At 40.6% G+C, this 21,254-nt stretch overlaps 1 protein-coding gene across 7 annotated transcripts in view; it reads right to left on the minus strand.

The window, feature by feature from the left end:
- Positions 1-385: 385 nt before the first annotated feature.
- cadm1a (cell adhesion molecule 1a) overlaps positions 386-21,254 on the minus strand; it is a 473,893-nt gene continuing 453,024 nt past the window's right edge. For all 7 annotated transcript variants that reach the window (XM_082549416.1, XM_082549412.1, XM_082549413.1 and 4 more), the window contains 2 exons: positions 12,409-12,537; positions 386-3,636 (listed from right to left, as the gene is read on the minus strand). In XM_082549416.1, the coding sequence (XP_082405542.1) occupies positions 3,518-3,636; positions 12,409-12,537 (248 nt within the window). In that variant the 3' untranslated portion in view covers positions 386-3,517. The remainder of the gene's footprint in view (positions 3,637-12,408; positions 12,538-21,254) is intronic.

Below are 21,254 nucleotides of genomic sequence, written 5' to 3' on the forward strand. Positions count from 1 at the left end.
AACTAAAAATAACGTATCCACAGCTCCCCCCGTTCCACTTGCTGTGCTCTAAAATCACCCCGCCCCAAAACTTAAACGTTTTTAAATGCACAGATGGTCAAGAAAGTGTAATTTGCGCTGTGGATTTCACAAGAGCTATGTCTAAGAGCCACCCCAAATCTCAACATGGAAAGGCTGAATGTTGTCTTCATGCATGACCATGAAATATTAAAGCTATCACATTGGTAATGTGTCGCAATACGAGCTGCGCGTTAACAAAATCCAATCAAATGCTTTAACATAGCAACACAGTGTTAAATCATAGTGAGTGTACACATGGCAAGCAACACCATTAAGTGCCAAAGAATCCATAAATGCGCCAAACAGTGATGAAATGGAAAAGTGGTTTTCAGTGTCTTGATTTATTTATTCCAACATCTTATTGGTTTCTCTCAAAGAATCCATTTTATGAAGCTTAAAAAACATTTTTTCCTATTCAAATTAGAAAGTAATTTTAACAGTTAGCAACTTGCAAAGGGGGGCAAAGTCTGACCAAAGTGTTTCAAAGTCATTTTGAAACACATTTCCATCTCATTACAAAACAAGGGAAAGGTAAAGCAGGTTTAAGATTTGAGATTTTTAAACAGATTGCATTCATTTTATTTAGAAGCGTAATTCAGAAATCAAGCATCATCTTACGCTTACGATGCACTGCCATTACTTTTCAAATTTCTTGAAAATGGATTTAATGCAAAGCTTAACTGTTCCAATTCCACAGGTGTCCCATTTAATAAACAACAACAAATAATGTATATCAATAAACAAGCAAACATTAGTAATTCAGATTTTGAGCTGAAATTAACAGTATGTGGATGGTAAATAAACACTAGAAATCAAACTGCCACCTTTTCCTTGACTAATATGATTTAGTTTGTCCTCTTGACACTAGTTTTTCAACATTAGACCAACTTCACTTTAAAAAAATAAAACTGCTGCTGCTGATGTTGGGCACATGCTAACTTTGACAAATCTTTGAAGTGTGATGTAATATCACAACAGAAAAAAGCCACGAAATAAATATGCTTTCAGTGTTTCAAACTCTTGAAATTGTACACGGCATCTGAAACCTCCAGCTTTATCCACCCACAGCTGTCACATGGAGAAAGGATTCATTAAGCGTGTTGCTTGCTGTGCGAACACATAATAATGAGAAACAATGTCACTGGTAAACCCACATTGCCATGTTGAAGAGCCAGAGCAATAATGCAAACCATGGATTAACACCAAGGACCACAACGTGTGTAATATGTCATCGTATGAACAATTAATTACTTCTGGTGTCCTCAGTGCTCCCAAACTGACATAGCGAAACAGATTCTCATTGGCTTTTGGCAGGTTGTACATAAACCATGATAGAGAAGCAAAAGCAACGGGTTCTAGCATGAGCATACATGCAAAATTAATATTTTGGTGTTCAAAAATGAATGAATTTGAGCAAAATTACGTACATTACATGGACAAAAGTACTTGGTCACCTATCCATTACACCTAAAGGAGCTTCTTAATGCCATGAAGCTCCTGGCACACAGATTTGTGCTGATGTTAATGCCAGAGGAGGGCTGGAGCTCTATAACTGTATGGCTAAGGTCCTGTGGTTTCACTTAGATTAGATGTGGAATACCTAGAAGGGAAGAAATTTCACAAACTGACTTGTTGCACTGGTGGCACATTGTTACAGTACCACGTTAGAATTCAGTGAGCTCCTTAGAAGAACCCATCCCGTCACAAATGTTCGTAAAAGTAGACCGCACGGCTCGGTGCTTGATTTTCTACAGCTGTGGCGACCCAAAACACCTGCACTCAAAGATACTTTTGTCCATATAGTGTATGGTGGTGAATGGCTGTGAATGGTTTGTCTCTCAGAACACTCTACTTCGAAGACATGTACTTTCCATAACACTTCCATATTTTACAGTTTGACAAAACTGACAATGAACGTGATACAGTAAAATCCACAAAGGTACTCCATTGTAATTCTAGTAAGTTGTAAAAAATATTTCTTAGTAAGGATTAGTGTACAATACAGTTGTGATGCCATTGGCTTGATTTACATTGGACTGTGTGTCAATGAGATAACGTGAACCTGCTAATGGGAGGACCTTGACTGCTATGTATCGTGTAGCTATGTACCGATTAGATGTAACTTAACTTTGAATGGGCTTCAGTTTGGAGTTATATTAAGGCTGGTTCTCTACTTGGAAAACTTGTTGTATGGCGTACACTACACCAGCAATGTCAGCTGCTGATTGGCAAATATTAACACCAAATATTTTTTTCCAACAGTCTTTTATTACAGAGGCATCTTGACTGAGGATGTGTCAAAACAATTTTAGGACAATTTACATTTTCTTACTTTCTCATTTATCATAAAAAATATTCTAGGGTGAGAGCAGATGGAAATCAATTGAAAACCAACATTACAACTCAATAAAAGCCGGTGGGAAGACAGGCCTTCCATTCAGCAAATAGAAGAAAAATAACACAGAGCAGAGGAAGAAATCAAAAATAATGAAATGGCAATGCAGTGAGGAAAAAATAATGCACTGCTTCTTTTCACTAAGGAATGTAATGCCTTAAAAGACAGTAATACAGAAGTATATCTGCTCTGCAAAAACAAAACCGAGGTTTTTAAATATGAATTTTCAAACTGAACCAGCCTGTTGAAATGGGAACATCCTTTTACATTAGCCTCTGTGCCTCTGTTTTAGTCGCGTTTCTTTCTGTGGTGTCGTGTGTGTGGTCCAGTACTATAAACCTGTTTCTCTTTTATGTCCTTTGTACAATGATATGTAAAGCGTTCCATGCATTTTTAGAGCTGTCAAAACTTCAGGGAGAAAGAGAAGAAAGTAATGGCTTGAGACAAATCACAGTATACTGGAAAGAGTTTTTGTTATGCAGGAGAGGATCCGTTTGTGCAGACACATTAAGAGACATTAATAAAGTGGCTGTGTAATTTTACCCTCATACAAAAGCCAACAGCACACTGATAATTACGAGGTGGGAAGATGAAACGGGAAAAGGGGAGCAACGAGGTTATGCAAACGATGATCAACACAAATGCAAAATATGGGTAGAACCAAAAGATTTCGAACAAGGCACAGAATTTTCTGCAAATGGTTGAACTAAATACAATTTGTACCAGCAGTTAGGGAGGTGTTGAATGGTGAAGCTCTCTACAGTGATTTCTGGCACACCCTCCCACCCATCCCTGTATACTGAAAACCCCAGACCCTAACATTTTTTATCCTTTTTTGATTTTTTGTTTTTTTAAACACACACAACATTCCATCTACATCTGCAGACTAGACTAGACAACGGCTTAAAACCAGGCCTTTCTTTAAAATCCCGTGTCTCTTCTACCCCTCCACCGAACCGATTCCAACCCCTCTGTCAACCCCCACCTTTTCCCCCTCTCCCCGTCCCAAAAAACCCTTCAGTGTCCCAAGCAGGACATTGGAGGTGAGGGGTCCTGTTCTGATTAGATGTAGTACTCCTTCTTTTCATCAGAATTGGTGTGGCCACCCTCGGCATTGATGATGGCTGTATCTGCATCCGCTGCGTCGTCTGCTCCTTTGGCTTCATGTGTGAAGTAGGTACCTGAGGAGGACAGGATGGAGGACAGTGTCACGAACTGGATAATAGCCTGCTGCTCAGATGATACAAAAGATTAAAATGTGGCTCTCCATCTCACAGCACCCAATTATGCAAATCCTTCACTGTGTGGCCATTTACATATACCGAACACCAGCAAGCGGCGATATTCAGATTACACAGCGTTTCCCCTCACTTTCCTTTATGATTGGCACATGAAAATCAGGGTTTCAAAATGATCTTGAGTGTCAGGAAGAGTGTTGCTCACACCTTCAAATTAACCTTGTCAAGTTCACACAAAAAGGGACTAGCCAGCCACTTCAAACCTAATTTACAAGAGTTATTCACAGCCTATCAAAGTAGAGGCGATGATGACAATATTTTAGGAAGAATGAAGGACAGTAGTGCCACATTAAAAGCACAAATGCTGCCTGAAAAGAGAGAAACAAGGTGCTGGAGTGCTGCAAAAAAGGCTGGCTAGAATATTATGCAGACCTGAAAAAGAACGTTTACCCTGTCTGTTCTAAGGTTTTACGTATCAGAACACAGTAAACAAAATATCATCTAGTCCTTAGCATGTGTTAAATTAATTCAAATGTAACCTTGACCTCAGATGAACAACATCATCATTTATTTAACAAAGATTGAGGCAACATCCAGAAGTAGTGTGTGAAAAACTAAGTATACCTCATGATTCAGTAGTTTCAAAAACAACCTGTTAGCAACAATACCGTGATGTAACTGATTTCTGTATGACTTTGTCACCTCTCACATTGCCAGGAAGGAATTTTGGATCCACTCTTCTTTACGTTGCTTTAGACCAGGGATCAGCAACCCTGGGCACACGTGCCAGGGGTTAACTGATGGCACAACTGTAGCTTGTAATCGGAAGGTTGCCGGTTCGAGCCCCGACTCGGACAGTCTCGGTCGTTGTGTCCTTGGGCAAGACACTTCACCCGTTGCCTACTGGTGGTGGTCAGAGGGCCCGGTGGCGCCAGTGTCTGGCAGCCTCGCCTCTGTCAGTGCGCCCCAGGGCAGCTGTGGCTACAATGTAGCTTGCCATCACCAGTGTGTGAATGTGTGTGTGAATGGGTGGATGACTGGATATGTAAAGCGCTTTGGGGCCCTTAGGGACTAGTAAAGCGCTATATAAATACAGGCCATTTACCATAGCTGGACTGGCCATCGAGCATACCGGCCGATGTTGATTTTTCATTTTTATGGGCCGATGTTTTGTTTAGTTTTTTTGTAAACATTGAAAGGTGGTGGATTGGCCAGATGCTGGCCGGTGTGTAAAAATAACTTAGTTGTTTGGTGGTGGCTGTGGCGGAGCTTCCACAGAGGCAGGTGGATGAGAGAAAGGGGAGGCAGGAGGAGGAGAGACCCGAGGCGACCTGCAGTCTATCTGGGTCAGATATAAGCCAAGTTTAGGTGGAGTTTATTTTCGTTGTGCTGACTTTTTACAGTCAGTTACAATAACTCGTACTGCGTACTAGCTAGCATGACGGAGTTTCTATACAGCTAGGCGGGTGATATGATGTTAGTGATAGTGAACTTTATTCATAAGGTTAGTTAGTAGAGTTGCCGTCCCATAAAAAGTGTAATCGTTCCGTATTCAGAGAAAATATTATGCGTTTCGTGTTGAGCTGAAAAAGAACACAGTTTGTCCCGGACTTCAGCTAGAATGGAAAAAGACACAAAGCTGGAGTTATTCTGTCTTTATGCTGCAGCTGTCTCTTCTCCTCTCATCCTCTCCCCCTCCCTCTCCTGTTGCTACTTCAAGCGTGAAACTGATCAATGATCAGCTGATCGGCTTTTCTCTCTTGTTTGTTTATCCCCCACTTTGCGCCAGAAAGAAAAAACCAGCTGATGTCACGGTAAACAACAGCAGCACGTTTAAGCTTGATCAGCTGTTGTTAGAATTGATGTAATATTAATTTCTAGTATCAGCTGATGTTTGCTGGAGCCACAGCAGTAAAAGCTGCTGGTCATGATATCAGTTTGGATATGTGGTGAGAGGGAAACATGAAGATGAAACCAGGAGATGTCCTTACTGAATCATCAGAGCTGAACAGGTGATGGAGAAACAGGTTTACCTTTTAGGTGACATGAATGAGTTGAAGGGAAGTTATGAACTGTTTCTGAGAGACAAATAACACCAGGATCATTTTATAAGTAGCTGACAGCTGGTAACTGTGCAGGGGTGGGTCTAGCAAAGTTTTGCCAGGGGGCAGGTAGGGCATTAACAGGGAGAGGGGGGCACAAAGAAATACTTTTCTTTCTTATTCTCATTAAAATGTCTAGCTTTTATTAAATAATTATCTGAATCTTACAACCAAAGTTTTTATTTGATGTAAAATGTATAGAAATCATCTGACCATCTGCTTCAAGATCTGTCCGCTCAGCGCAGCATCAGCACCGCGGAAATACACGGATACATCCGTGGACTCAGGACAGAATTCACTATGTGTTTTTGGGACTTTCAGGTGTATGGACCAATGTTTTCTTTTCTGATCAAACCAGAAAGCGTTAATGAGCAGCTGGATTTGCCGTGCATTAACTGGCTGGACACAGAGGACATCGAAATACAGCTGATTTGACTCTGTGGGGGTCAAAGTTTGCAGAACTACAAACGCAGCTGGATTTGTTGCTGTATTTGGCTCTACATATCTGAGTGTCCTCAGGTAGCCGTCTGAATGCTGGACACTCGGAGACCTGTATCTCTGAGTGGGAGACCAGAGATCACATTAACATGTGTATCTCTGTAGTAACAAACATGCCACATTGGCCCAGTTTATTTTTCTTATCATTGGTGTGAGCAGACCATAAGTAGCATTTGCATTTTCTGTTGTACAGTCCATTTGCTATTATGGATAAAAAGTGTTGTTTTTTTGTTTCAAAATAGCTGATAACTATTCGCTGATAGTTGCCAACATCTACAAACAAATTTAATTCTATAAAGTTGTTCTATATAGTGTGTAACTGTTAATATAGAGCGTTATTAAAATTATTGCTAATGCAATCGTATGGCACATTGCACATAAGCATTTCACTGCATATCGTACTGTGTATGACTGTGTACGTGACAAATAAATTTGAATTTGACATTGACTTCTGAGGAAATTTTAGATGGCAGTCATCATGCTTCAGACCATTGAGGCTTGCATACATTCCTTCATGCACAGCTCTCTTAAGGTCTCTTTGCAACACTCTGACTTTTTCAAACATGTTGTAGATTTTCTGACTGTCCTGCTGCATGACCCAATTTTGGCCAAGCTTCAGTTGTCAAACAGATGGTCTCACATTTGACTCTAGACTACTTTGGTCTACAGAGGAGTTCATGGTCGACTCAATGCAATATGGTCAAACATCTCCACTCTCATCTGCCCAAAGGACATTGTTACAGAAGTGTTTTTCAGAAGCAACTTTTCAAATCTAAGCTGTGCTGCCAAACAAACTGTACTTGTTCCGTCTTTTTCTAATTGTATTGTCATGATCTTTGACATTTAACATGATAACTGAGGTCTGTAGAGTCTGAGATGTAGCTCTTGGGGTTTTTTCAGTTTCTTTGAGTATTGCACAGTCTGACCTTGAAGTGAATTTCAGACGTCCACTGCTGGCAGACTGGCAGCTGTCTTGGATGTTTTTTTGTGAATAATCTTTCTAGCTGTAGAATGCCAGACTCTATTATTCGGAAATGGACTTATTACCTTTCCCAGACTGATACAAAGCAAAAATTGCTTTTCTAAGATCATTGCCTTTTTTTTTCTCCTTGGAATTTACACCTTTATATTTCCAGACCAGAAAACCGCCGAAAACGTCTGCTTTTATAGAGGTGCCTCCACTTGCAGATGATCAATTAATCAAGTGCATTTGATTAGCAGCAGCTGGCTGCTACTTACCCTCTTCATTTCTATGGAAGCAGTAAGGATATACTGTAGAGGTATGTAAGGACAACACGAGAGATCCCAATATTTTACTCCAACTTTAATCTGGGCTTCAATCACACAACTGAACACTCAAAGCGCCAAAGGCTAACCCTCTCACTTCCCTTCACACTGGGTGTGAGTGGAGCCACCTAGTGTTTTTTACACTGCACCCATGTGAAAACTTTTCCTTTTATGCTGTATATACTATAAAGCATGTATAAAGCAAGAAAATAAATTGAATATATATATGTGTATATATTAGGGCTGCCACGATTAATCGACTACTCGTGATTATGTCGACTATTAAAATCGTCGACGACTAATTTAATAGTCGACGCATCGTTTGAAGCTTTGTAAGATCACAAAAGACGCAGGAATAAGTAGTAGGATTTAAGAGTGTAATAACAGACTGAAACAGAAGATGGCAGCACTGCATGTACAAGGATGCCAGCTGCCGTTAAACGCCAAAGAAGAAGAAGAAGAAGCAGTGTCCGGTATTGTAGCTGTGTCCTTTGTAGGCCGATTACGTTACAGCGACACGACGAAGACTGTCCAAATTTGAAGACTCCGACAAGTGCGCCCTTCATTTCCCCAGATTTGAAGGATGGGTCGGGTGTATACTTTGTGGCCCAACCTATTCCAGAATTCATAGCGCGGCCCTGCTCAGTTTCCAACAATGGCGGCAGCTAGTTTTAATATTACTCTTATTATTCTTTCTGGGTCACAAAATAAACGTTTAACATATTTTCAGGTGAGAATGTAACTGTGTAAACTTCAAATATCTGCTTGGTTTATCGAGACATCACATATTTTCCAAAGCGCTCTGACGTTTTCGGAGACGTCTGTTACCCACCAGCTCGATAGCTAGCCGGGTTCAAGGCTCACTAGAGCCGGTGAGAACACCGGACTCCCGGCAAATCATTTTCAAACCCACTGCCATCTTTCGCTATCAGGTTAAACATGATATAGAAGTCACTTAGATAACTTAAAAATGTTATTGTTTGGCTTTTTTCAGTATTTTATTTGTTCCTGAGTAAATCGGTTTGGCTGAGATTAAAGTTATAGTTTTCACACAGCTGAATAAATGTCAAGCAGACAACTGACTATCAGATGCTCGAGAATATACTCCGGTGTCCTGTTATATTTTAGATAGCAAGGAGCAGACGGCTGAATTTATTAAACTTCACTGAAACAATCTGCAAATTTCATTAAAATCTAATAAACTATCATCTTGTCTTTATTTTTAGTTAGCACATACTAACTAAAACAGCACACACTGGCTGTAGCTCTGGCAGCCACTAACCAGAAGGTCGGTGGTTCGATCCCAGGCTGCTCCAGTCTGCATGCCAAATATCCTTGGGCAAGATACTAACCCCATGTTGCTCTCCGATGCATCCATCGGACTGTGAATGTGTATGAATGTTAGATACTCAGCACTTAAGAGCTTAGAAGTGCTTGTGTGACTGGGTGAATGAATTAGTTGTATAAAGCGCCTTGAGTGCTCAGACAGAGTAGAAAAGCGCTATATAAGAACCAGTCCATTTACCATTTACCTTAAAGCTGTAAGCTAATGATAGTTATATAAGAGCAGATGCATGCTGGTGCAATAAGCTGTACGTTTTACGTCCAGTGGATGCATGATCCGATTAGTCGACTAATCGCAAAAATAATCGGTGACTAGTCGACTATCAAAATAATTGTTTGTGGCAGCCCTAGTATATATATAGTTATGAAGTTATGATGTGGAATATATATATTTGTATTCCACATCATAACTTCATAAAATTATTAATGTGTCTCAATTTGGCAGAAGTTTGAACAGTAATATCAGACTTTTGTGGTCCTCCAACCTTATCTTCAGTTAATACAAATCTGCTGCTTCACTTACTCTCAGGGCTGTGGGTCCCTTCAGGTAAGTGTGATGTTGAGTAATTATTGGAAAGTTTTTAAAGAGGTAGTTAAAAGTTGCCTGAGACAATATTTCTGTTCTAATTCAAATATTTTCTGAGTGGCTGCTGCAGCCTCACATCTGCATAGGTGTAGCCACCAAATGACACCAACCCCCCCCCAAAAACAACAAACAAAAACCTCCCTCCTCATGATTATTATTATTGTTCCGTCATGAATATTTATACTTGGCCTCCAGGCACTCTACCTTGTAAACAGTTTACCTCTCATAATATACACAATTAGTCAAAGTGGCCTGAATTTTTATTTGTACTTGCATCTTATTGCTGTTTTATATTGAAAACATGTTGCGAGTTGCCTAAGAGGAAAGCAGCATTGTGACAATAATTCCAAAGTGAACACTAAAGGATACGTCCAGTTTATTACAGCTTATATTTCATAGTTTTGCCAGTCAGTTTCAATATCTCTGCATGAGCCAAAGTAACTGCTGAGATCTGGAACCAGCAGAGACAGATGTGTTAGGACTCATGAACAGCTGGATGATTTGGCAGGGTGTAAAATGCCAAAAGTTTAGCAAGACTGTCCAAATCATTTTATGAGAAGTGGGCACAAAATAGGCCCGAAGTGAACCCGTTTTCCCCTATTTTTCCTTACAAAGGTCCCAATTCCACAGTGGGTCAAAGTTGAGGAAGATGGTCTGTGAGGTGTAATGGATGTTTGGACAGTAATTTCAAAGTTGCTTTCTCCTCTAAATAAGTTTGACCAACCTGGGGGGGTTGTTTCTGACTTCTCTGATTGTCTGACTGCACCTGTTTCTTTCTCCCTCTAACGCTTTTTTCTTCTTCTTTTTTTAAGCAATGTTTCTGCACCTCTAGATCTCAGTATTGGATTATGGATTTCAATTCTTTTATTACTGACGAAAGTGGCTGAAAACATTATATACAGAATAGCAACCAAGTTGTAATAAACTAGAGTTATCCTTTAAAATCTGCACTGCTGCACTCGGTAACACAACAGTGGGACTGCTTCACATGGCTGTGTGCCTGGTCTTCGGTGTCAATAAGTCACGTCAGTCGGAGTCAGCTAGACAGAGGCTGTTTTTGTGTGTTGATCTGGGAAACAGTCGTACGAATCACTGGAGCTACTGCAAACCTCACTGCCTCAAAGTTTCACTGCACCGCTAAGATCTACCAGCAAGCAGCTTGCATGTTGCTTCTAGACACAAATGTGAGGAGCCACTCAGAGTTCAGCACCACTGAAATAAGAGCACATTTCCTCTATACTTTTAATTTGCCTCATTTACTGTACTTCCTCTCTAAAGTGGTTAATGTACCCAATTCATTTCCCCCCGCATAAGAAACATCAAAGTGTGAAATGTGTTATAGATTCTAATTATTTCTCTGTTGTGAGGACGGCATACAAGATTTGTTATACTATGCGGCAGGACTGCATGAAAAATGTAATTTTACTCATCATCAGTAACCCATAGCCTTAATAGCTGTCTTTCCATCATTTTGATAGCAACCATCCATTGATGTAATAAGTCGTTTTTGCAGAAACAAAGTAAAGAGGCTACACTTGACAAACTGCCTGCTGGGACAGATAATGCTTAAAAGGAAAGCTGCTGTGAAATAACAGGTACTTCTTAAAAATGATACACAAAATTTAAATGTATCATATGGAGCTTTTGGGTATGCCTTGCTAATAGTGGATTAGATCCCCCCTTTTGCCGTCAGAACTGCCTTCTTCGTGGCATTGATTCAACAAGGTGCCGGAAACATTCCTCAGAGATTTTGCTCCATGTTGACATGATAGCATCATACAGCTGCTTCAGATTTGACAGCTGAGCATCTATTATGTGACTCTCCTGTTCCAACATATCCCAAAGGTAAATGGTAAAAAGTAACAAGACTTGTTCGTACACAGCAGCTTCGCTCTCTACTTGAGGACTCAAAGTGTTTTATACAGTTCTTATTCACCAATTGATACAGGTTCAAACAAGCACTGGTTTCTATCTGACATTCACACAAATTTACACCCAGATAAACGCATCGGGAGCAACTCAGGGTTGCCCAAGGACACTTTGGCATCTGGTCATTAGATGACCCACTCTACCTCCAGAGGCACAACCAGCCTTCAAATGTGCTCTATTAAACTAAGGCCGTTTGAGTACAGGGAATGCATTGTCACATTCAAGAAAAGCAGTTTGAGATGATTTGAACTTTGTGGCATGGCCGGAAGTAGCCATCAGAACACGGGCACACCATAGTCATAAAGGGATGGCGAGTCACGCTGGTAGTGTGTGTCAAGCCTGAACTGTTGATACAAGGCAGGATAGATCCATAATTTCATGTCATTTACTGCATATGTTATCTCTTATCCAAATGTTGCAACAGAAATAGAGACTCATCGGACCATATAGCATTTTTCGAATCTTCAATTGTCCATGTTTTTTGAGCCCAGGTTAATTGTAGCCTCAGCTTGCTGTTCTTAGCTGACAGAAGTTGTGCCCGGTGTGGTCCCGGTGTGCAACTTTAGCCCATCTGTATTCAGAGATGCTCTTCTGCATTAGTTGAGGTTAGTTTACTGACTGTTGCCTTCCTATCAGCCTCGCATCAACATGAGATTCCCCCCCAGAGCACTGATGCTCACTGGTTCTTTTCTCACCTTTGGACTATTCTCTGTAAACCTAGATATGGTTGTGTGGCATCTCAATAAAGAAGTTTCTAAAATACTAGAAGACCAGACCAGTCTGTTTGGCACATTGCTCTGCTGTCCAGTTTGTGCTTCAACGGGTCATCTTGACCATGCCTAAATGCATAAATGTATTGAGCCATTTGATTGGCTGATTTGATATTTGTGCTAATGAGCAGTTGACCCAACTGTATCAACATTCAAACATTTAGCAACTTTGTTTTTAGACATTTCCTATATCTACTACCTTTGTGTCTTGCAAAGTAGCGTCCCAAGACAATGAGTAGACAGAGCATAGCGAACACGACCACAGCCACCACTCCTCCGATAACTGCATGGTCCACTGTTCTGGGTGCTCCTTCTCCGGCTCGTGAATCTGAATGGGAAGAAAAAACAAAATCAGTAACAGTGCTACTAAAACTTCTCCTGACATTGAGAGAATAGCGATCAGCCACCAAATCCCTACCACACAGTCTGAGAGTTAAAGTGATAGAAATGAAGATTATATTTAATACAAGGCATTTAGATAGAGGAACTTTGGAGCAGCAATGCCTAAGATGCACTGCTTTAACAAAACCGAAGATTTGGACTTAACCCATACACTCCAGTAAATCCAGAGCTGCCTGGTTGACTGTCATGACTGTCGCTCTTGTGTTTCAAAAGAAATGAATTTAATACTGCTTTACTCTTCCTGAACGAGCTCAGTGGAAGAAATAAACACATGCAGACACAGATGTCAGCAGTCTTGTGCAGAAATTTAACGTATGTGTTTTTTGATGGAAAAACATGTTGACACAGGTCCTTTCGTAATCATATGGAGGTCCAGAGGGTGTACTAAGAAGCAAGTTTGACATAGCAAGTGTTTCTTTGTGTTAGCTCAGTCAGACATAATGGGTATCACAAGGGTGGTTATCAACTTCCTTTGTTAAAGCAGGCTTTCTGCTTCAGGCTCTGCACGCGCTCACATAAAAGGGGGGCGTTTGACGCGTTCGACATTTCTTCTAAATGGACCGATCAAGACCGACCAGCTTCAGTAAGAAGGAACCGTACAGACAGAGTTATGAAGAATATTAAAAAGTTGTTACTGAAAAGCAACAATGGTGCTGCAAATAAGGAGAGATCGTTCATTTTGTAAAATCACAGGTTAACATATATATATATTAATACTTAGTGTACACTTACTGACATTTATTCAACTTTACAACTGTACTCAAAAAGGGTGTAATCCCTTCAATGCAGGGAAAATCAAGGAAGCCAATTCAGTTTTTGACCAAATCAACTTACTACACTGATTCGTTCAGCGATCACACACACATATGGCTCAGTAAGCTATATGTTTAGATATTGACAGGATAAGAAATGGTAAAATGTGATTCTTACAGGTGAGCTGTTCAGGGCCAGGATGCATGTTTAGCTTGTGACACATACAACATACCACGCTTCGATCCTATGTTAACAACACCAAAGTCACAATTATACCACAATTTTTCCTCACTGTACTCAAGCTATGTGTCCAAACCTCATCAGCAGTTTCAGTTTTTAACTAGTGATCTTAATGCCTCTTTTATGTCGTTTGTTTTTCATTAGCATGCTGAGCTCTTTATCTTAAGTAGAATTTCGCTGCATGTATAGTAAGACCTCTGAAGTCATGGTCACGATATGTGATAACCCTATATTTTAAATAACAAATAGCTAAAAATGAGTTAATAAATAGTTTTTAGAACTTTTTTGTTCTAATTACAGAGACTTGCAAGAACAATTGATTGCCTAGGGTTGGACTTGGTTATAACCAAAGGGTTAATATAGTGACACACATCACGCGTTACGCTGTGCAATTTGTGTTGTTTTGATTGCTCCATAGTTGCTCTCCCACAAGACAAAGAAGGACTTTTTTCTTTTCCTGAGTTCAGTCTGGCCCCTTTGTCTCTTGCTGACATTTTAATAACCACTGTACGAAATTGCCACAACAATAACTGTTTGGATTGCAATCAAGAATTGATTAAGAATAACCATAGTCATACCAAACGAGAAATTATTCAGTATTGTACCTTTCATTAAGAATCTGCTCGCCACGGCTTGTGTATCGTTGTGAGGTTTCATGATTAGAAAAATAAGTCTTTAAAATGTTTTTTTGTATGCAACCGTGCCTAAACAAAACAAACTTTCACAAATTATTAACACAGTGGGGATAGTTAATCAAGTTTCAGAGCAGGAGTTGGGTTAAAAAACAACACAAAAAACATCTGTGACTGGGCAACAGTCCCCTAAAGTCCTTGGTTGCAATGCTGTGTGAAAGCTATTGATCATGTGTAGGGATCCATGACAACCCTAAGTTAATATCCATTTGCCGACGTGATTGGTCCTTCATGGGACAAAGCATGAGGACATTTCTTTCCCCACATTATGCCCCAGGAAGGTGAACGGCTGCTGGAGAGAAGATTCACATGGCTGAACGCTGCACTGAGATGTGACCTGGGCTTCATTGTGTATTCATGAAGCACATTTGTATTCAACATAATATACATGTACAGGTACATTTACGTGCTTTTAGCTTATTTTGATACCATTACACCAACCTTCATTTCCACACTAATGCTTTCTTTTCTTTCTTTCTTTCTTTTTTTACTGAAAATATTTGCAGAAGCCTGGAAACTGAACAACGTCCAGTTCTTAGCATTCAGTTCACACATGGAGCAGACCTTCAGCCCCACCATCCATTAGCTGAAGTAACTCACTAAAAACCCCTCCACATGCTTCTCCAGCCTAGTTCTACACGGGGGATTTGCTGAGTGAGCTCCAGAAAACAGAAAGAGCCAGGCTGCAATTGATTAACGAATAACAGAAACAGAGAGAGAAACATCATGGATACCATCCCTACACACCTGCATTACCCAACCTGAAGGAATGGAGTTGGGAGTGGGGAGGGCAGCGGAGTGCTACCTGTCAAACTCAACAAAACATTACCTGATAGATCTAATAGGTTATTTTGACTTCAGATTTTCTTTTTTAGTGCTGGGCAGATTCAATTAAACTGAGCAGGAATCCTTCTGACATCCAATTCGCTCTTGTCAGGCTGCAAGAGCTTTGCTTTAACACACTTTCCTATTACGATGTTAATGTGGACTTTGGCTTTCGGGGAGGGGAGATTACGTGTGTGCGGCGTGGTCAGGGTGGTGGAGGTGGATCGGACGGTTGCAGAGGATCAGTCCTGATTGTCTATATCAAACTTTCCTCCTTTAAATTAATTTAAGATGAAAGGAAGGCAGAGAACATCAAAGTCTCCACAAGTCTTTGCATAATATTATGTTGCTATTTAGAATAATAAGCCCTGCCTTATGGATTTACATGCATAAGATGAAGTCTTTTTCCTTGTAGGAGGGATATGTGTAAACTGTGGTCTGGCACTAGAAGGAAGATTTGGGCTTATAAAACAGCACTGCCTTTAATTTATTAGAGCAGGCATTCTGTTAATATGTGTGTCTTGCAGTATCTCATTTAAACCCAGGCCGTACCGAATAAATCAGTTTGTGCCGACAAGAGCAACTTGTCTGCGATTTTTTTGCAGTAGGAGACTTTACAAAACTAGTTGCCAAACAGTTGTATTCTGGTAGTATTGCTATATCAAAGCAAGGTCTCCAAGCATCTATGCCATTTTGCAGTTAAGTTTCAACCCTGCAGTAATTGTGCCACTTTGTTGAGAAATTTATGTTAATGTAACGTTTAATTCTGTGTCATGTGAATGACTGTGTCTTTCACTAGCCTGGCCCACGTCCTGATTTTATGTTTGACAGCTTTTTAGTAGGTAAAGGTGAATGGCTTGGACATGAATTGAGCTGCAGTTTGGGGAAGGCCTCGAAGGGGATTGGCGGTGGCTACCGGGCCGCGAAGAAGATAATTGAAGAAGATAAAGAATTGAAAAGGCAAGGGAGGGTGGGGCACATAAACGGGAATGACCACTTGTAGGACTGAGGGAACCTATATAGATGAGAACCAAAAGGAGCGTGTTTGGAGGTGTGGTCCCGCTCCTGAAATTCCGATACTTAATCTCCAAATAGAAGTTAATCACGGCATCATCACAAAGAGATCGTGTGCCATCTTTATCCCATTCAGCTGCAAACTGATAGCAGACTAACTCCACCCAATTGCTGTTTTATCGCCATCTTGATACATTAAAGTTGCCAAAAAGGCAAAAAACTGTGAGTTCTCAAAGATCTGGTGTCTGTCTTTAAAGCAACCATTTCAAGAGCAATGACAGTGCAAGCTCATTGCACACATCTGCAGTAATTTCGGTTGTGCTATGACACAGCACAATGGGTTTTGGTTCGTTTTACCTTCTAGTTTTTCCCTATTTGGCTATCTTCAGCCCTGTCCTCATTATTTTCTTTTCTGTTTAACTGCTTCCCCAACCCCAATTACCCCTGTGATTGGCTATACAGTCTTGTCTTCCCCTGTGTTGGATAGCATGTTTTGTCACGTGGATTCTTCTTGTTCCCTTTGCTTCTTTGTGCATGCCTGGACTTCTGGATTTATACCTTTCCTTTTACTCAACCCTGAGGAATGTTTTCATCAGCTATTAAACTTGCTTTTTGTTGAATTATTCAGTCTCCAGTGTCCTGCATTTGAGTCCACTCATCTGTGAATCATAACAGTCGCAGCAGCATTAAGTTCTTGGTAGAATGACAAAGCCAACAATTTCTGTCTTAATCAAACCAAAAAAGCAGAAAAATGTTCTGCTTTTAATGAGGCCTGTTTGCAAGCCAAAACTGTGTTAAAGTGCTGTCAATTTCTGCAAGCACTCAGTCCCAGTCATACCATACAAAGCAATTTGCATGTCATACCAGTGAGTATCACTTATGAGCAATTACTGTCACCCAGTAAAATACAGTACATTTGCGTTATTATCTCACATTGGAAGTCAAACTTTAAATTGCACGGATCATTGTTTTAGCAATCAAAGGAGTGCAAATTCAAAACAATTTCAAGTTTTGCCTTTCCATAAAAGTCACTTCTGTCATGAATAAATAGCATCTGAGAGCCACATCAAAATGGGAATTGTGACAGTCTATTCCCTGTAGCTGCAGCACTTTGTATTAATTACAAAACAAGATAGAAACAAAAGCATAGTTACAGTAAGCACTTCCACAAACAATAATATCCCAAAGCAACCCCAGCCATTTATAAAATCATATTAAAGAGCCAGCTCTCAAGTCAACCAAAGTTCATCAAAAATCCAGTCATAGTAATGCCTCGAGGGCCAGTGCTCAAGATAAGGTTTAAATCCTGTATTTCCCTGCAACTTATACTTCTACTACATATGTGCCGCTTAAACAATGCTACAGCTTCAGCAGCATCCATCCACCCACCCATCCATCCAGCCATCCATCCATCCATCCATCATCTTCTGCTTATCCAGTTCAGTTTCTCTTTCTGCCTTAGCCTTGTAACGAACTGGCCACTTGTCAGTAAAGAAATATGCAGAACAAAGAAATATAAAGTACACCTACTCATATCTTAACAAACAGCCATAAAACAGAGACATATGGCTGTCACCAACACAGCTGGCTCTTTGTCTGTGCAGATGAAACAATTGCAGTGTTTGCCTTTATAAAATTCTTGTTTACTTATCGATTAAACAATCTTTGAGTGTCATGTCTCTCTCTTCTAATGCCTCTGATCCATTAGATATATATTGCTGGGGTTACAACTGAAAACAGTGTTCAAATTTCCCACACAGGATAGCCATTAACACAGAGATGGTTGTTCCTTTCTATGGTTTTGATACCAGGAAAAAAGCTCTTATTAGATAATTCTACAATAAAAATACATTGAGAGAAAAGGTTAGGGAGTCAGAAGCGAACTCAGCTGCTGTCCTTCAGTTTAGCTCCTATACTGCAGCAGCACCACTAATAAAACCTGCAGAATCTTTTAAATCCCTGGTGAAGCTGTTTAGTGTGTTGATGAGGCCAAATGGGTTATTAAAGGGTTTAATGTAGCTTTACTTGGTTGCTGCAGCACATTCTGAAAAAGAAACATTCATCTCAGAACAGAACAGCCAGCAGAGCCACCAAACATCATGGGGAAAAAGCTGGAGTACTACTTTATGTTTAGAGGTTATGTACTGTGCTGTCACTTCAGAATATAATTATGAATGGTTCATCGAGGATGGTTTATCAAACAAGGTGTCCGAAGGGCTAAGCCGAGAATGCAACTGTCAATCAAGCGTGGTCATTTTAGAAACATCCACCTTATTTGGAGATGTGAACTATCTCATTTCATAGGGCGTGTTGACAGAGGCTTGATTTGAGACAGAGGAGATCTCCTAATTGGATCTTCTAATCTGCTAATTAAGCATTAGTGATTTCACTGGTGTGCCCATACTGCTTGTAGATAGAGGGGCAATCAGAATAACAGCAGTACTATGTGGGTGGGGTGTCATAAGAGCACATTGGCTTGTCAAGATCCACTTCCATTGCCAACAACACTCTCGGTTAAAGAGTGAATGTAATTAAAGTCCCAATGAACCCATTCATTGAACCTATTTAAAAATGTCAGTTAAATCCTTTGCCTCTCGGGTAGCGAACCACACTGCTTACATACAGAGTGACTTGGCCTAAGATTTATTGAGTCTTTTTCGAAATGTCAAAAAAAGGGGTGTCATTTTAAAAAGACAGCAGCACCATTAGAAATACAGAGTAGAAAAAGAAAGTAGCTACGGGGTCGTGTAAAGTTGAAATTGAAATGATTATTAAGACTGTCATGAAATTTTTCTGACGTTTGATTTTAGCAACGATTCGGAGACTTCTTTGGCTTTAATGACCTCGGCTGACTCTGCAGCATGTTTGTGATTCAAAAGTCCTCATTACTTTTGATGTATGCTATAGTAAATGAAAAAAAAACCTAAAAGACTGCTGGAGGAGCTAAACCGCATATATTGTGATGTTCAAAGAGTACTTCAACAAAGTTAGAAGGCTTGTCGGCAAGTTTGAAAGACACAGAAATAAAAATACAATGGTCAAAATCGACACAGCAGAGCCTGAGATATCCTGACTTTTATTCCTTTGTATGGGCAGGAATCCAAAAATAATGGATCGAACACACCTACAATATAACCTTTATATTTTCATTTATTCCACTACCAACTGAAAAGCCTGATGGCACTCCCAGGGACATTACCTATTCCACACCGACATAATGGACAGAAGAAATGTTCTGATGCCTACTGGTGTAGGCAGCACATTTCAGACAAAGATCTTTTCTGCTATTCAAATTTCTTGAATAGCACCATCACTCTCACTATTTTACTGGCAAAGGGATCTGAGGGAACACTGTAGTGATGAACACTTGAGAATAGAAGCAAAGTCTATAAAAGTTGGGCCAGTACCACAAAAAAGATAACTCCACCATGGTGAAGACATCTCGAGGGCATTGCACACTGGCTGGGTATAACCTCATTCAAAAGAAAAGTGCCTATTTCTTTCTAGTAGCCCTTTTCTAGCCCAAATAGAACTGTTTTCTTTATTTCTACCAAAATAAAAGACAGGTGCCAAAAAGATGGCACACAGAGTTCTGGCTGACTGGAGATGGCTCGGACCTGGCTTATCGAAGAAAAAGAAGCGGCTACAGCTGTTCAAAATCCCATAAGGCTGGCCGCCATGATAGACGATTGGCAGGGCTGCGAGTACTCAGGCTGTGTTTTGAATGCACTATGGATAAGATCTTGGAGAAGAAGAATGGGAATTGAGAGAATTGGTGACCAGTGATGGACATTAGACCAACTGTAAAAATCTGATGCAGTTGTTCGCACTAAACCCAAACATTCGCCATCTTCACTTATGTGGCTATCCCACTGGCGCCAGCTGAAGGCCTGCCAAGGTCGAAGCTGACTGGAAGAACAAAAATTCTCCATGATAACAGGATTGTTGACAGAATTCTTTGTCCCTCCTTCAAGGCCACCTGGGTCCACTGGAGACTGTTGACCTTCGCTTAATTGGGCGTGGTGACACTTAACTGGGATACACACACACACGCACACACACACACACACACACACACACACACACACACACACACACACACACACACACACACACACACACGCACGAAACATGTACACTGATACTGATACACCCTCACTATGACCCTCCCTCCCCTGAATCCAACGCCTCCTCCCATGCTTACCTCCCATCCGATGTGGACAGCGGATCAGCTGGAGGCGCAATCGAAGATTGCAGCGGTCCCAGATCCAGCTGTACACACTGGCATATTCTCCCATGTTGCTTGTCTGTGTTTTATTGTGTGAGGGTGTGTTGATATCTGTGCATTCCTGAATTATCCTTTTGTGTTACACATTTTGATGGTTTTTTCCCTTGCTACCTAGCCTGACCTGTCTCCCCAATGTGATGTTTTTGTTTTGTATGTACGGTCGGCAAGGTCTGCCATCTCGGTTGTGGGCAACTGCAACTGACAAATAAAGGCATACATTCAGATTCCAGCAAGAACCTCCAAGAACTGACACAAAAAATTCCAAAATTTTTCCATAAATAGTGAAGTAGCTGCTGACACACATGTTCAGCATCCTATATAGGGACATAACCTGAACACAGCCAGTTGGGCCAAGTCCTCTTTTGCACAGAAGAGTTGTGCTCATTGCTGCAAACTGTCTCAGATCGATTGCAATGTGTTGGAAACATGCCTTTATTTATAAATGGTGATTATCTGCAAACATTCAGTAATCTCGCTGAGAGTGATTGCAGTCTTTCTGAGTTGCACTGAGACTGTTTGGAGACAAGTTGCCTCCCACCAGGTGACTGGTGGTAGTTTGTCATTGTAACTACTTGCAATTGGTCGGTGCAAGCAAAAGAAATTCAGTGCAAACACCGACTTTTCCTACTTGCAAGCAGGTTGCCCTGCACTATCTTGAAACTGGCACTGTGAGATGTGTCACTGTCTGTTCCATTCTATCAGGATACAAGCTGCGACACTTCTCAAGAGCCATCATTTTATCACAGATTTGCACATTCCTGCTCAGGTATCTTTGACAAAGTGTGCACTATAGCCATCGGATGACAGAACACTGCACTGAGATAGTATTTG

Source organism: Aulonocara stuartgranti (genome assembly GCF_965226115.1).
Source record: "Aulonocara stuartgranti genome assembly, chromosome: 10".
In the NCBI taxonomy this organism is placed as follows: Eukaryota; Metazoa; Chordata; class Actinopteri; order Cichliformes; family Cichlidae; genus Aulonocara; species Aulonocara stuartgranti.